Source organism: Chenopodium album, chromosome 11 (genome assembly GCF_948465745.1).
Source record: "Chenopodium album chromosome 11, dcCheAlbu1.1, whole genome shotgun sequence".
NCBI classification, from domain to species: Eukaryota; Viridiplantae; Streptophyta; class Magnoliopsida; order Caryophyllales; family Amaranthaceae; genus Chenopodium; species Chenopodium album.
The window spans coordinates 57,836,000-57,850,073 of NC_137844.1; the positions used below are offsets into that span (position 1 = coordinate 57,836,000).

Here is a 14,074-nt window from a genome sequence, read left to right on the forward strand (position 1 = left end):
GACAGGCTCAGCTTGTGAATTTGTTAGTAATAGGCAGGTTTGTATTTGCTTATTTTAGAAATAATCATAAGAAATTAGATCAAATCCTATCTTGAGTTTTTTTTTTTTTTTTTTTGAAAAATCTTAAGTTTTTATTTGTGTTTGTATATCGTTAAATATCTTTAATTTCATATACACTTTCTTTGTTCTCTTGCCCCAATTTGACTGGGACAATAGTTAATGATGACTTTAATTATCAATGACTCAATGAATATACGTTATAATAAGTTGATATTTTTGTAAAGAACAACCAAAATAACTATGTTTACCTTATGTGTCAAATATCAGTTAATATGATGTACGTGAATAGTGTAATGTGTTTGGCTTAGTAGCTAGGCTACCAAACTAGATCTTACTAGCTAAGTGGCTAATTTAATGAGCCTCTCCTTTAATTGGTTGGATTAGAGTGGCTTAATGCCTTCATGTACTTTTTTGCTTAAAAATATGTAGTAACATTGTTCTAGATTACTACTAGTAAAAAGAATACATGTGCAAATGTATAAATGTATAAAATGATACCATGTCCTCAAATTTTCTCAACGTTGTACACTTGTACACCAATTACATAGAGTTTGTTTTCCTACACGTAGTTTGCTACTTGTATAGTTTATTTTGTGTGTAAGTAGCAATTTCAACTTTTAGTGCTAAATGCTCTAAATGGTAACGTATTAACATCATGATAAGAACAATTATAGCTTAAAAAAACATTTGTAATCATCGAAACATGCCCACCTTTCGGCACCACCCGCAAATTTCGTTATTGAGATAATCAGTAATCACCATTCTTTCAAAAAGTTCTCTTCTCAGTCTCCCATAAAACCCCACCACAAGAAAAGAATATTACACTTCTCCCACAAAATCTACGCAAATCTAAAACAAATACTATAAAAATTACAAGTTAAAATGAAATTACAAGAAAATCATATCAAATCAACCATAATGTAGCTTAAACTAAACATAATATGTCCAATTAATCTTAAAATGAAGCAAAGGTTTAGGCCACATATTTTATTATGTGTAACCTTGCTTATATTTTCGGAAAATCTCTTCAGTTTTGGCATTCCTAAAAGCACAACAACCAATAAGATAAACACAAATAAGCGCGATTAGCGTAACGATTAAGATGATATTAGCCTTCCTCCATTGCCTAGAAATACTAGCAAGTAAACCAGCTTTACAAGATTCACAAGAGTAGCAAAGTTGGGTTTGGTCATTGTTCCATGCTAAGCAATCCATGTCAGCAGCAGTGTCAATTGGGCTTATCCAAAATGTTGGGTTTATGAATGTGTAACCACATGCTGTTGGTGGCTTGCAACATCCTGTCTGTATAACATAAAGTTTGGAATAACATCAATGCTAAGTAAAGAATAAATTATATTTGGGTAATTAATTAAGATTTCATTTATATATTGTAATACAATGTGTTAATGTGCATAGATTCTTATATAATGACATGAGAATTTGAGGAGTACTATGTAATATGTATGCATGGGTTGGGGAATCTTCTGCCTTTTCTACTTTTTAAAGATCTATGTTTATAAATCAAAGTGTTCTTAGCTTAAGGAGCTTAATTTGTCATTAACATGCCTGACAAGTACTTTGTCCCCTGTATAATTAAAGCTAATACAAATACTAGTACAAATGTTTAATATTCATGAAAAATTAGCGGTAAATTTTTTTTTTTTTTTTGAGGGAAAAAAATTAGCGGTAAATTATATGTGATGATATATTTAATTATCATAGGGCCATATAGAACCTCATGATAAAAGAGAGTTTGACCACATACAAGTCCAATAAGGTTACATCTTACTAAGTACTCCGTAGTCCATTAGCCTTACAGTTGGTCATCCTCAATCAATTTCTTTTTTTTTTCTTTAATGTGGAACCACTAATAGCAACACACGTTTAGGTTATCCTTGTAAAATTAAAGTTTACGTTTTTTTAGGGAAAATTAGAGTTTACATTGTCACTTGCTTATCTCATATGGTCATATAATGGTTTTAAGTGTTAACTAGTGCCTCTTTTCTCCGCAAAAAAAACTCTTGTAATAATTTTCAAGATTAAGAAGAAACTTTAAAAAAGGGTATTTTTAAAGACATTTATATCTCAACTTTTGTATGGCTTGTAACAGGTTTAAAGTCACTACCATCACAATACATACAAAAGATTGGATCTAAGTCACATTGAAAAAATAAAAATAAAAATTGAGAAATAATTCAAGAGTAAGAACTGAAAAATGCAACATATATCTTCATAATCAAGCATCAACAAATATTCTATGCATGCTTTCTTAACATATACAAGTAATAATTAATTCTTCATGTCCACCTATATTAAGCTAACCAATCATATAATAACACAAATTAACAAACTAAACACAAGTATGTAGTAATAATAAGAGATATTAAAAGAAAGAAATTAGACATTGTGTTAAATAAAATTACCTGTATAGGAGAAAGAGGAGCATTGAAGAAATCTTGAGCCGTAGTATAAGTTTGGTTCAACTCAGGACAAATGCTAGTAGAGCTTAAGCAATTCTTAATCATGGCCCATTTAAACGGCCCATTGACTCTCCGGCGAAGAAAACCCGAAAAACTATCGAGGCGATACTCCAAGTAAGCCCGGCTAGGGGCCGGGTGACCGGACCCTCTATTGGTAACCATGAAAACAAAAACAACCAAACAAGCTAACAAAATAATCATAATAAGCATACCAATAAGGTAAAATATTAGTAAAGGAGCGTTACGCCAAAACCCGCCAACGAACCCGGCTAGGGCAACTATTAGTGTCAATGCACCTATGATAATAACCGGCCATTGTAAGATCTTGATACATGAATTCTCAGGATCACTAGCTAGCCATATACCGGTACCGATAATCGGTATTGCAAGGAGTATGCCTAGGAAGTTTATGGCTCCTATGACATTGTTGCTTAAGGCCATTTTATTTTTGGTAAGATATTTGAAAGGATTTGATTTTGTTGTGGGATAAAAATATGGGGTGTTATGTTATGAGGAGCTTTTTGGGTGCATGAGAATAGAAGCTTAGGTAATGTGTAAAAGGTTTGTGTTTGGGAATAAAAAGTCCAAGTTTAAAATGAGAATAATTGGATTTGATGTGCTTTTTGAAATTGAGATGAGCTTTTGTTGTTTATTGCCAGAATAAAGGGTGGAGATATGATGCCCTTTATTGTGTGTCCTCGAGATTGGCAACTTTGGAGCCCATAAACAGTGTTGTGTATTGGGGCCTACTCTAGCTAGGACTTATGAGTACGACAACAAGTCTTGGGCTTCTTGGTTCTTGTTGTTTTGGATCACCTGGAAATCTGGCAAATGCAAGTTTGCAACCCATCTTTCAAGGATCTAGTGTACTCCAAATTAAAAAAAACGATCTTGCAAACGAGTGCCTGAGTGCCTAGGGTATTAGTTTAGGATTTTATATGTATTTTTCATAATGGTTAAAATCTTGAGATTCATGCCAAAATTACACGTTAATTAGTATAATTAATGTTTATTTTAATTAAATATTTTTCCTTATAGATAGCTTATTTAAACGCTTTGAGGGCGCTTATTAGCTTTTGACTTAAAAAAACTTGTGTATTTTTTAAAATTATTTATTATTAGTTTGCTCGTATTTAAAACTAAAAAACATGCGTTTTTAGACTTGTATAAAGCCGTATTTATTTCGGCCTGAATCGGGTCGAGGTAGTAGGTCGGGTCATTGATGATGAACTCTAGCTCAAGTTCAATGGGACATCAAACTTTCCTCACCTAATGAAAAAGTATATAGTGTAATAATGATAGTAAGTCAAATTGAGCATATTATTATACATTTTGCAACCGTCTCATCAACACAAGTGATTTTTTCCCTCAAATTTTAACAGATGAAAAGATTATTTGTCAAAATTTAAACCATAAACTATTTGAATGAATTTGACTTAAATTAAAACATGCATTTACCTTAAGAGCCTAAAGGCATATTCTCTTCGGTTTATTTTCAGTTCAATTTAGTACAGTTTAATTTAATTCCTAATTTCCCTCTCTCATAAAATATTCAGTTAAGTTTAGTTGAGTTCAGCTCCAATCACTTTGGTCCAGTTTAGTAAATCAGAACAAGCCCTAAATCGACTCTGCCTAATAGAAAATCTAACACAAACGAAAATAAAAATGTAAAAATCCACAAAAAAATTGTATCACAAATGCTTTGTACTACCTTCGTTAAATGTTATGTGCAACTTTGGAATATTTTATATCTCACAAATAATACTCTAAAATTGCACATAACATTTAATGGAGGTAGTATAATTTTAATTCGAGCAAACTTATTGACTCTCAATCAACTATCTTGAGTTCTCACACATTTATTTTATTTTAAATAGTGTCAAATGTTAAATGTACAATGGTTGAGACTTTTATCAATTGGATCTACTGAATTTTGTGTCTCGTGTGCAGCCTTATTAAGAGCATCCCTTAATCCAAACTTTTGTGTACCTTTCACATAAAAAAAAAAAAAAAAAAAGTAAAAAAGTTAAACGCCGCGTTCAAAAGATATTGAATTCGTAGAACAAATCAATACGTTGCGTTTTAAAGACTACGAGTCAACAAATTAGGGGAAGAAGCACATAAAAAAATCCAAAGAGTTTGGAAAAAAAAAAAAATGAAGGTAGGATTATCAATGGAAGCAAGAGCAGCAACAACCTCTATCCTCTTCTCTCACCTCCACACTTCACTACCTTCTCCCACTCTCTCTAAACTTCCATTCTTATCTAAATCTTCACCTTCTCAATTTCATCTTCGCATTTCCAATTCTACCCTTTCTTCTCCTCTCAAATTCCCCCTCTACCCCTCAAATACCCCTTTTATCAGACCAACTTTTGAACTACAATCTGCAGTTGAAGAAGTTGCATTAGAGGAAATTCCCAGTGAAACCCAGGATAATAATATTCAAAAGAGGAAACTTTATGTGGTAAATTTGCCATATTCTCTGTCTTCTGATGATTTGAAGAAGGTGTTTAGTGAGTGTGGTACTGTCAGGGATATTGAGGTAATTTCTTCATTTTAGGGTCTGTCGAGAGTCGTAAAGGGCAGTGATGTAGACGGGATTCGATATCGGGTCTCGGGTACAACCAGCAAGTATTGTTTTATTTCTGATTTTTGACTCTGTTTGATTTTTTTTTTCTTTGTTGGAAATTGTTTTAGTTGATTAAAAATAAAGATGGGAAGAACAGAGGATTTGCATTTGTTACAATGGATTCTGGAGATGAAGCTCAGGCTGCTATTGATAAATTTCATTCCAAGGTATAAATTTTCTTGGGTTGAATTTTGTTGATTTGGTACTTTTGTTTAGAATTATGTATTGAATTTTTTTGGTAGAATTGAAAAAGAAAATGAAACAATTGAAGTATGGAAATTTTGCAATTGTGTAAGTTTGGCACTAAAAAAAGGGTGGGAGGAAGAAGAAATATAGGGTGTGTACATTCATACACAATTTGGGCGTTTGGTGTGTTGGGAATGTGAGTTTGAGGATTAGAGTATGTTTTACCAGTGCGATTATAGTTGCATACATTACCTCCAATTGCTACCTTATGCCTGACAATTGGGTGTTTATGAATGATGATATTGTTGATATAGTGCTTGACAAGCAGAATTTAAATATAAGTGACATATATGACATGAAGATGATAAGATTAGAGTTCTTGGAGTAATAGTATGTACGATGGCCCGTAATTATCAAGTGCAATATTAAGGTGATGTATTGTATAAAGTATAAGTTGTGGAGATAATAGAGGAAAATATTCATTCTTTAAAAGGGAGCTCGATTTCATGCTCAACCCAACTTGAGAGCTTATAAGTTACAACTTTGCCTACCTATATGCACGTTGTGTGTTTGTTACATGAAGTTGGGAGGATTTATGTAGATTTCTACAAATACAATTCTTATATCTCTTGTTCTACCCAAGTTAAGAAAGCAATCATGCATTCATCACTTTAGTTCATTCTTCTTCATTTGAAACCACTTATTATTGCAAAATATTTTCTTTACCTGTTTGCCTCTTCATTTCACTGACATTTAATTTACAAAAGGAATTGAGTCTATAATAACTGTCAGATTGCAAGTGAAGACATAGCCTTTTCCTAGACATCGTCAAAAAAAAAAAAAAAAAAATTCAATTTACTTTTTTGGTATGAGAATGATTATGTTTGAAGTCTAATTCAGGAACTGAGGATATTTCGTCAAGAGTGAATAGTCTAGTTATTTCATAGTATGATATGATGCCATGTTTTTTTTGCAATACTTTCATATGCACTTGGACTTGTTAGACTAGGTTATTAATTTTGTAAAAATAGTAGTAGCTTATAGATAAAAAGATAAATGAAATCCTTCACCCAATAGATTGCTTCCATGATTGAATGGAAAGATTGGGTAAAGTTTATTTTTGGAGACCAGTTGATTGTCGAGCAGTTTCTAGTTATTGAGGTTGCTGAATAAGGTTATTTTTAGAGTTTAGTTGACTTGCTCTGAGTTGGTTCAAGCAGCCTTTTATGCTGTTAAATATGAGTCTAACTTAAAGGGGCCACTCAAAAATTATCCATGACCAATTGTGATTTACTAATTGTATTAAATAATAATTCCTGGATGACAGCTTTATGTGGTGCCACAGTGGTAATATAATCAGCTGCAAGGGAAGCTAGTAGGGGGCAGAGGTGAATCTGTGGATAATGTGGTTATATGCAGCATTATTGTCTGAAAGTCCTTTCTCACATACACAATTTTTTCGGTCAAAAAATAGGTCTAGTCTCTGATAAATTAAACGTTGTAACCTCTTATGGTAAGGTTGAAGAATTGCTACAGAAAAGTTTCAGGAATGATCTTGTAGGTTTATATGTGTTCTATGTCAACCTAATATTCCATTGTTCATTCTGTGGGAGTATGAAAGACAGTTTTTCATGTTCTACATAAAATAAAGTTTTAAGGTGTCAAAGTTTGATGATTGCATGGACAGAGAGAGAGAGAGAGGGGGCGGGGGTAGTAGATGGCAGACTTGAATCCTAGAAATTATTTTTTCTCTTCTGGCTCCATGAATCTTTTTGCTACACAGTTGTTTTTAAAATATTTCTTCATGTGAGTGCTTAAGCTGAAACACCACAGCCAAACTGATTTTAAGGATTTTAGCTATAGGTGGATCCTAGGTTTCTGTCCAGCTAAGGTACAGAAATGCAATGCTTTCTTTTGCATATTGCTGCTGGGTCTGCAGCATTGAAGATCTTTGAACCTGAGATTTCTCTTTTTCCAATTTTCATATTAATTATTGTACCAGGAAATGATCTGCTATTGTCATTTCAGAAAACTCTATCATCTTGTTTGGTGCAACGAGATTTTATACTTTGTTATTGCTGTGGCTGTATACGAGTAATTAGTTTGGTTTTTCTCAATCCTCTGCACAGAAGTAACTCAAGTACCAATGCATTCATAATTTTGGCAGTGTGTGTGTGTGTGTGTGTGTTTTTAATTATTGTTTTTCAATTGTTCATTGAAAATATTATTGTCGACCTATTGAACTTTATATACCTGTATTGCCATCTCTATTAAGGCTCACTTTGATGATAGGTTTATAACTACTCAAGCTATCCTGGTTATCTAAAAAGAAAGATAACTTTTTCTTTGGAATCAAGCTGATTTTGTCAACTGGCTATATGGCTGTTGGTCTTGAAAGTTGCTATACATGCTGTCAGCATTGTAAATTGTTTTCAAGAGATTATTTACCAATAAGACAGAAATTTAATCAGGCCTTATTACAAATAAATAATAAAGCTTGATTCTTATTCATTGCAATAAAATGGAAATTCATATTCTTATCTTATGTTGATATTTCACCAACTACATCACACAAACTATGCTTTTATGCTTCAGGAATTGGCAGGGAGAACTATTAGGGTGGAGTTTGCAAAGAGTCTAAAGAAGCCTCAAGCACAACCTCCTGCAGTTCAACCTGTTAAAGAGGCAGCTTATAAACTTTATGTATCCAATCTTCAATGGAAAGTGAGATCCACTGACCTCAAAGAATTCTTTTCATCTGATTTCACTCCTGTTTCAACTAGGGTTGTTTTTGAGAGTACTCCATTTCTGAGATCAGCTGGTTATGGTTTTGTCTCGTTTAACACAAGGGAGGAAGCGGAGGCTGCACTCACTTCTTTGGATGGGAAGGTAAATTATTTGTTTTGCTCTTGACCCTAATACTCCCTCTGTTTCAACATAACAGTCTAACTCATCGAGTTTTCAATTTTTAGGCTTTTTTTTTTGTCCATCGGATTAGTTAGATTCTTCCATTATATTGCCTGCGATGAATTTCAGCCTGCGTTGTGCCACTGTGATGCTCTTGGACTTCAGCTCTCCATTTGAGGCAAATCCAGCAAGAGCATTTTACCATAACGAAGGCTGAATTGGAATTTAAGGCCAAAACATTTTGCTTCTTGCAGCATGTGGTTGTGAAATTTTTTGATGTGCCAAAATCTAATGCTTTCTCGAATCATCGATTCATTGTAGTCCAATGCCATGCAATGCGGAGGAATTAAGGGACTAGTAGCATTTTATGTTTTTTAGGAAATACAAGTGCAGATTGTTGCTATTTTAAGCAATATAGTAACAGTGATCTATAAATCTTCGGGGGCGTATGTTTGGGAATACAATCATCATAGGCTAATACTCTAATAGCTATTTGAAGCTATTTTTGTCATGCTTGGCTTGTTCCCGGAGCTCATCATCTGTATTGTGGAATATATGGATAAAATCGCATGTACCTTTACTCTATTGGCAGCTTCTTCCGATCCACATTCCTTTTTTTTTTTTTTTTTTTTTTTTTTTTTTTTTTTTTTTTTTTTGAACTTAACCCCAGCACTCAATTTTTGATCTATAAACATGCAATAATGTTTACAGCTTCGATGCTGAAGAAGTTTCAAGCTGCTTTTCTGTAAATTTAATAAATTAAAATTTCATGTAGGAGCTAATGGGTCGTCCAGTACGCCTTAAATTCAGTGAGCGGAATAAGGATGGTGATGCTACAAATGAAGGAGAAGAAACAAATTTGGATGAATCTTCAGCTGTGCTTAGCGAAAAAGAACTATCCAAAGATCAGTCTGACAAGTCATAGAGAGAAAAATCTTCCACTTAGGCATGCTTGAACATTTGCGAAAAAAAACCTTTTCTCCTTTTGAAGTCGAGGTATGCAGTCGTGCTCACTGAGATCTGGTCTGTACATTTTTGCTCGATTCCATTATTTTTCTGTAGTAGATTCTTATGCAATCTGTCATAAATTTTTATAACGCATACGCATTACCTTATATAAACCTAGTGTAGAACCTGTAATTGCATCTTAACTTTTCATAGTTGTACAAGATATGTATAATATTCTATTTATACAGACTTGTTATGACTTGCAAGAAACACAAAATTTTCTGTATCCTCCTAAAGCCCTTGTATTCATATTGGCAGCGTTAGTCGGTTAGCCCTTTTTCCAGAACTTGTAACCTGTTATGCTTTCCATAGTCTAGTTCATTTCAGGATATGATTATTGTATGGCTAAGTGAGCATTTCCTGTCTTTATACTCTATCTTAACAGTAGCAGATAGAACTATAGAAGATACATTTGGTGGGGAATCAGGAATCACACACTGCAGATTAGACTCGTAAATTCACGCATACCTTTGTAGCTAGAAGTGACAGACGTGTCGTTGGGATCAAGTCATATTTAGGTACTGAGTAATTCCATTTGTTTTAGGTACTCAGAAGTGTACTGTCAAGTTGCTTATTCTGGAGTTTAGAGTTCCCTATCTCTTGTTCTAACGTGTGTTGCCATTAATTACGTTGAGATGATTGTACTACCTATCGTTTACGAGACAAAATTGTCGGTGACGTCTATATGGCTCTTGGATGAGGCTTTGTTATGGGCAGCAATAACTATACTCAACCACATTCCTGGGTTTTTTCTGGCATCCTTGTCATTTCGCATTGAAATATATGGTTAATTGGTTAACATGCTTATCAAATGTCTACTTTCCAACTACACTACATTAATGTTCAAGGCAGTTTTACCCTCGTGAGATCTTCATGTATCTCTTTCAGGTTCTCAGTTATAGTAGATTATTTGATTAGACAATGTTCACTAACATTAGTCTTGGGTGAAACTGCGTCACTAATTTTTTATTAAGAGGCGTAAAATTAGCTTTAAAGAAAGGTAAAAATGTCACAATAGCGGGCTTATTCAAGTTATTTTAAACCGTCTCATACTAAAATTCTACATGGTTAATCATTTTTAAAGTTTTGCGTATGCCTAACCTAACCATGTGGGCGTTATATGGTAATCACGATTGGACAAAATTGTCCTTTTTTGTTGAATGTTTTAGAAGGTAAATTACAAAAAAAAAAAAAAAAAAAATGTAATCGTATAAGAACAAATTTTCTTTGGAACGATATTTTTTTTTTCATTGACATTTTTTGGGATAATTTTTTATTTAATAAAAAAGTATTTCTCTAGCTCATCCATCTCCCCTCCCCCCCCCCCCCCCCCAACCTCTTTTTTTTTGACAAATTTTTGGGTGATATTGCCGACTGAGTCTTCCCAATTACATATTGCCTAAAAGGCTAAAAGCTTAATATTACTATACTTCAGTGCGTGATTAGCCTCTTTTGCCTAATTGGTACTATTGATTGGCGCCTTTTCTTGTCCTAGACAAGAATTAAAGATCAATTATGTAAAATAAGGAATAAAGTGAAGGAATATAACATCTAACTAGAATTGAAGAAATATAGATCATTGTAATTTAAGATTGTGCAAGAATCATGCTGATCATTTGGTGTCAGTTTCAACCTAAATGATTCTTTTCGACGTGGAGAAATTTGTGATTCTCTAGTATCGTTTATTAAATAACATCATTATGAATTTATGACCTACATAACTTACAAGATAATGAATTGTATTTGTTTCTATAAATTGACTAGTTTATGAGCGTATCAGCTTGCATAGTCCAATTTTTGAACTCACGAATTCACTAAGGATGCACAAATTTTGGATGGTTTTTAAGATTCAACTAATTTTGATGGAGATAGGACAAATTAAAGAGTGTTAAATTGATTTTTACTGGTATTTATTTTATTTCCCATCTTTCCAAATGTGTTTTTTCATCATCTCTCTATTATAAGATTCATTAAGTAGTTTACATTTGATGCTTTTTTATCACAACATTTGTACTTTTCTTAGAGTTTTTGGCTTATGTTTATCCTATACGATCAATAGCTTTAAAAATAAATTTTATTTTATTTCTAGTTGTTGAATGAAATTTTCATGGTAGAATTACTATATGTATTTGTGTTTATTACATATGGCTAGATTATTCAATAAGTTGAATGATTTTTCCATTTGCTCTCAGCTTCTCTGTGCCCATTTACAAACGGTTAAAGCTTTTCTACCCGAGTGTCTCAAAAGAAACAACAAAGGGTGTAGGGCCAATTTTGACTACTTCAAATCCTTATAGTCACCAATCATGATAATTTAATTTGTGTACCTTTCATCAAAATGGTGCTGTTGTAAGTTGTAAGTACCTTTCGTAGGGATCGTTCTTGCAAATGTCAAATCTTATCAATAAATATGAAGATCATAAATGCACACACCAAACATTTTACAAGGACAAATTTGTATGAAACTAGACTTCTCACAATAAATTATTTTCTTGGGTGATCATCTCATATTGTTTTGGGATTGTATATATTAAAGTCAAATATCACTTAATTGGTATAAATTTGAAATCAGAAATAAAATTATGGTGGTATGAGGTTGAATCCTGATATGTAAGAACACGATCATGTGTATTGTTCAAATTATGAATGAATTTTTTCCTCTTAATTTGATATATCATGAGGCATGTTATGAGCCAAACCCGCCCAAAGGCTATAAACCTCATACCTTATAAATTTAAGGTGTAAGATTTAAATTAATAATCATGTCAACCAAACACATGCGGTACACCTCATACTGGAAGTCCATAAATGGAACCTCTCCCACCCTTATGCTCTCGTGCTAGATCCGTTGTGAGTTTTATTTCCATTGCTTGATATATAATTATATATATTTACAAATTTGGTAAAGAGACATTTATGTTGTAAGTTGATATATGTGGAAAAAGAACCCTTAAAAAGAAATAAAGGTAGCAGAAAATTGGACATTCTGATTTATATCCTCGATCTTGTCCATAGAGAAGAATGTCTTGATGGATAAATATATATATGCTGTAACGCCCACAATTCCACAACCAAAATATGGTTTCCAACTCATTAATTATTCCATTTCTTTTTTCTATCTTATTAGTATTATTATTTGACAAATATGGTTGAAATTAAATTATCTAGGTATAGCATTGCTTATTATGATGAGTTGCAACAATACTTGCAAAGTTGTACGGTCCACTAGCTATATGGTTTATAAATGGAGGTGCCGAGGTGGAAAATAAACAAATATATTGTATAGATTGGATTGGGTTCGAGTCATATTCAAGCGACAATGACATTATTAGATCCTGATCGAGGTCTAGTTATTTGGTTGTAAAATTGCAATTCACTTTATGCTTGAAAGCTTGACCGAAAACGAAAAATGCATCTTAGAATCGTTGAGTCAAAAGTACCCTAGCTAAGTAGCTAGATCAGAAAGATCTTAACAAACGTGGTAAGATAGGGTTTGCATGCAAATATTAATCAACATGAGATACATACTCTAATTTCATGCAATAATGTCCGAATGTTTGACCTCAATGTGTACACAAGGCATGACTAAAAATTGTTGACTTCAAGTGTCTCAACTTGAATTTTTTTAAGAAATAATTAATTAGACACACAATGTTTCCTTTAAAAAGAAATATGCAGTATAATCTTATAAATGGAGAAAATTATTTATTATACAGAAATTACTAGCGTTTCTAATCGACAATATTGCATATGATTATTTTTTTGTTTTGTTTGAAGCGATTTCATCATAATTTTTTGTCTAACCAAAATCGACTTATTTATACTTTAGGGGTAAAATTTCCTTTTAGGCGGAAAATAATGCTTGATATCTTAAAATTATATTATCAATATGAGACGATCTCACTCAGTTAAGCTAAAACTTCTAAAATGCAAAGTATGAAAATAATGAAGATCAAAATGTTTATTAATTGCCAGTTCCACCAATTATATACTTCCTATAGTCCTATGCATATTCAGAAATGTGCAATTAACAAAATATGTTTAGGTCAAATATACATATGCATTGAATTATAGGGTTATTAATTTCTATAGTTTGTGGTCCTAGTTCTAAAGGCATCCTATGCCTTCAAATCTTTGAGTAAATTGATATTTGACAAAACTTTCTCCCTCTTTTTTCTTCCTATTTAATTTCTAATAATTTTAGTTTAGGCATGCTAATTACATTAAAGAAATTCATATTATTTTCTCATTGGCTTATTGTGGGACATAGTAATTGGGGATTTTTTTTTTAATAGTTGTGTTACTTGTGTAGAATGTTATACTCACTGAGCTGACATTCCTTAGCACTAACATTTTGATTTGTGGTATTTGTTTAATTATAAGAATTCATGTGACAAATTGGACCATTTAGAGAGGTGGATACTTGATCATGGCGGAGTGTAGAGATTATGAAGAATCATTTGCTTTTAGCAACATTAACTTACTATTATTATATTAAGAGATTATTGACCACTCTTGTTCATTAAATTAATCTCATGTAAATCATCCTTGTATCTTACCTAGGGGTGAGCATAACAGGGTACCCTGTAAAAATTCCAGGAACCGGAACCGGAACCTGTTGCAACAGGTTCCTCAAAATGGGAACCGGAACCGAAACCTGTTGAACAGGTTCCTAGAAATTGGGAACCGAAACCGGAACCTACAGGTTCCGGTTCCGATTCAGGGTACCCTGTATTATAAGATACTCACTAACTTTTTGTAGATTTTTTAATAAAAAACTGGTTAGTCACTAATTTATAATGTT

General features: G+C 32.7%; 2 protein-coding genes across 4 annotated transcripts; one reads left to right on the forward strand and one right to left on the reverse strand.

The window, feature by feature from the left end:
* Positions 1-582: 582 nt before the first annotated feature.
* LOC145567919 (protein TORNADO 2-like) lies at positions 583-3,095 on the reverse strand. The gene is made up of 2 exons (XM_081627341.1): positions 2,484-3,095; positions 583-1,362 (listed from the first exon to the last, which is right to left on the reverse strand). The coding sequence occupies exons 1-2, from the start codon at positions 2,979-2,981 to the stop codon at positions 1,051-1,053; spliced, it is 810 nt and encodes a 269-aa protein (XP_081483467.1). The 5' UTR covers positions 2,982-3,095; the 3' UTR covers positions 583-1,050.
* A 1,589-nt stretch (positions 3,096-4,684) lies between these two features.
* LOC145567918 (28 kDa ribonucleoprotein, chloroplastic-like) lies at positions 4,685-10,003 on the forward strand. Of its 3 annotated transcripts, none has more exons than XR_014095751.1 (5): positions 4,685-5,082; positions 5,238-5,336; positions 7,951-8,244; positions 9,038-9,258; positions 9,815-10,003. XR_014095751.1 is itself a non-coding variant. In XM_081627340.1 (4 exons), the coding sequence occupies exons 1-4, from the start codon at positions 4,696-4,698 to the stop codon at positions 9,185-9,187; spliced, it is 930 nt and encodes a 309-aa protein (XP_081483466.1). In that variant the 5' UTR covers positions 4,685-4,695; the 3' UTR covers positions 9,188-9,480. The 3 variants fall into 3 exon arrangements, 1 of the variants encoding a protein (XP_081483466.1); XR_014095752.1 differs by lacking the exon at positions 9,815-10,003 and adding an exon at positions 9,656-9,674; XM_081627340.1 differs by lacking the exon at positions 9,815-10,003 and having other exon boundaries at positions 9,038-9,480.
* The last annotated feature ends 4,071 nt before the right edge of the window (positions 10,004-14,074 follow it).

Coding starts and splice junctions, on each gene's coding strand:
- LOC145567919 (XM_081627341.1), bottom strand. CDS start 2,981: ATGGCCTTAAGCAACAATGTCATAGGAGCCATAAACTTCCTAGGCATA. Junction 1,363..2,483: donor CTCCTCTTTCTCCTATACAG/GTAATTTTATTT, acceptor TATGTTATACAG/ACAGGATGTTGCAAGCCACC.
- LOC145567918 (XM_081627340.1), top strand. CDS start 4,696: ATGAAGGTAGGATTATCAATGGAAGCAAGAGCAGCAACAACCTCTATC. Junction 5,337..7,950: donor TTGATAAATTTCATTCCAAG/GTATAAATTTTC, acceptor TTTATGCTTCAG/GAATTGGCAGGGAGAACTAT. Junction 8,245..9,037: donor TCACTTCTTTGGATGGGAAG/GTAAATTATTTG, acceptor AATTTCATGTAG/GAGCTAATGGGTCGTCCAGT.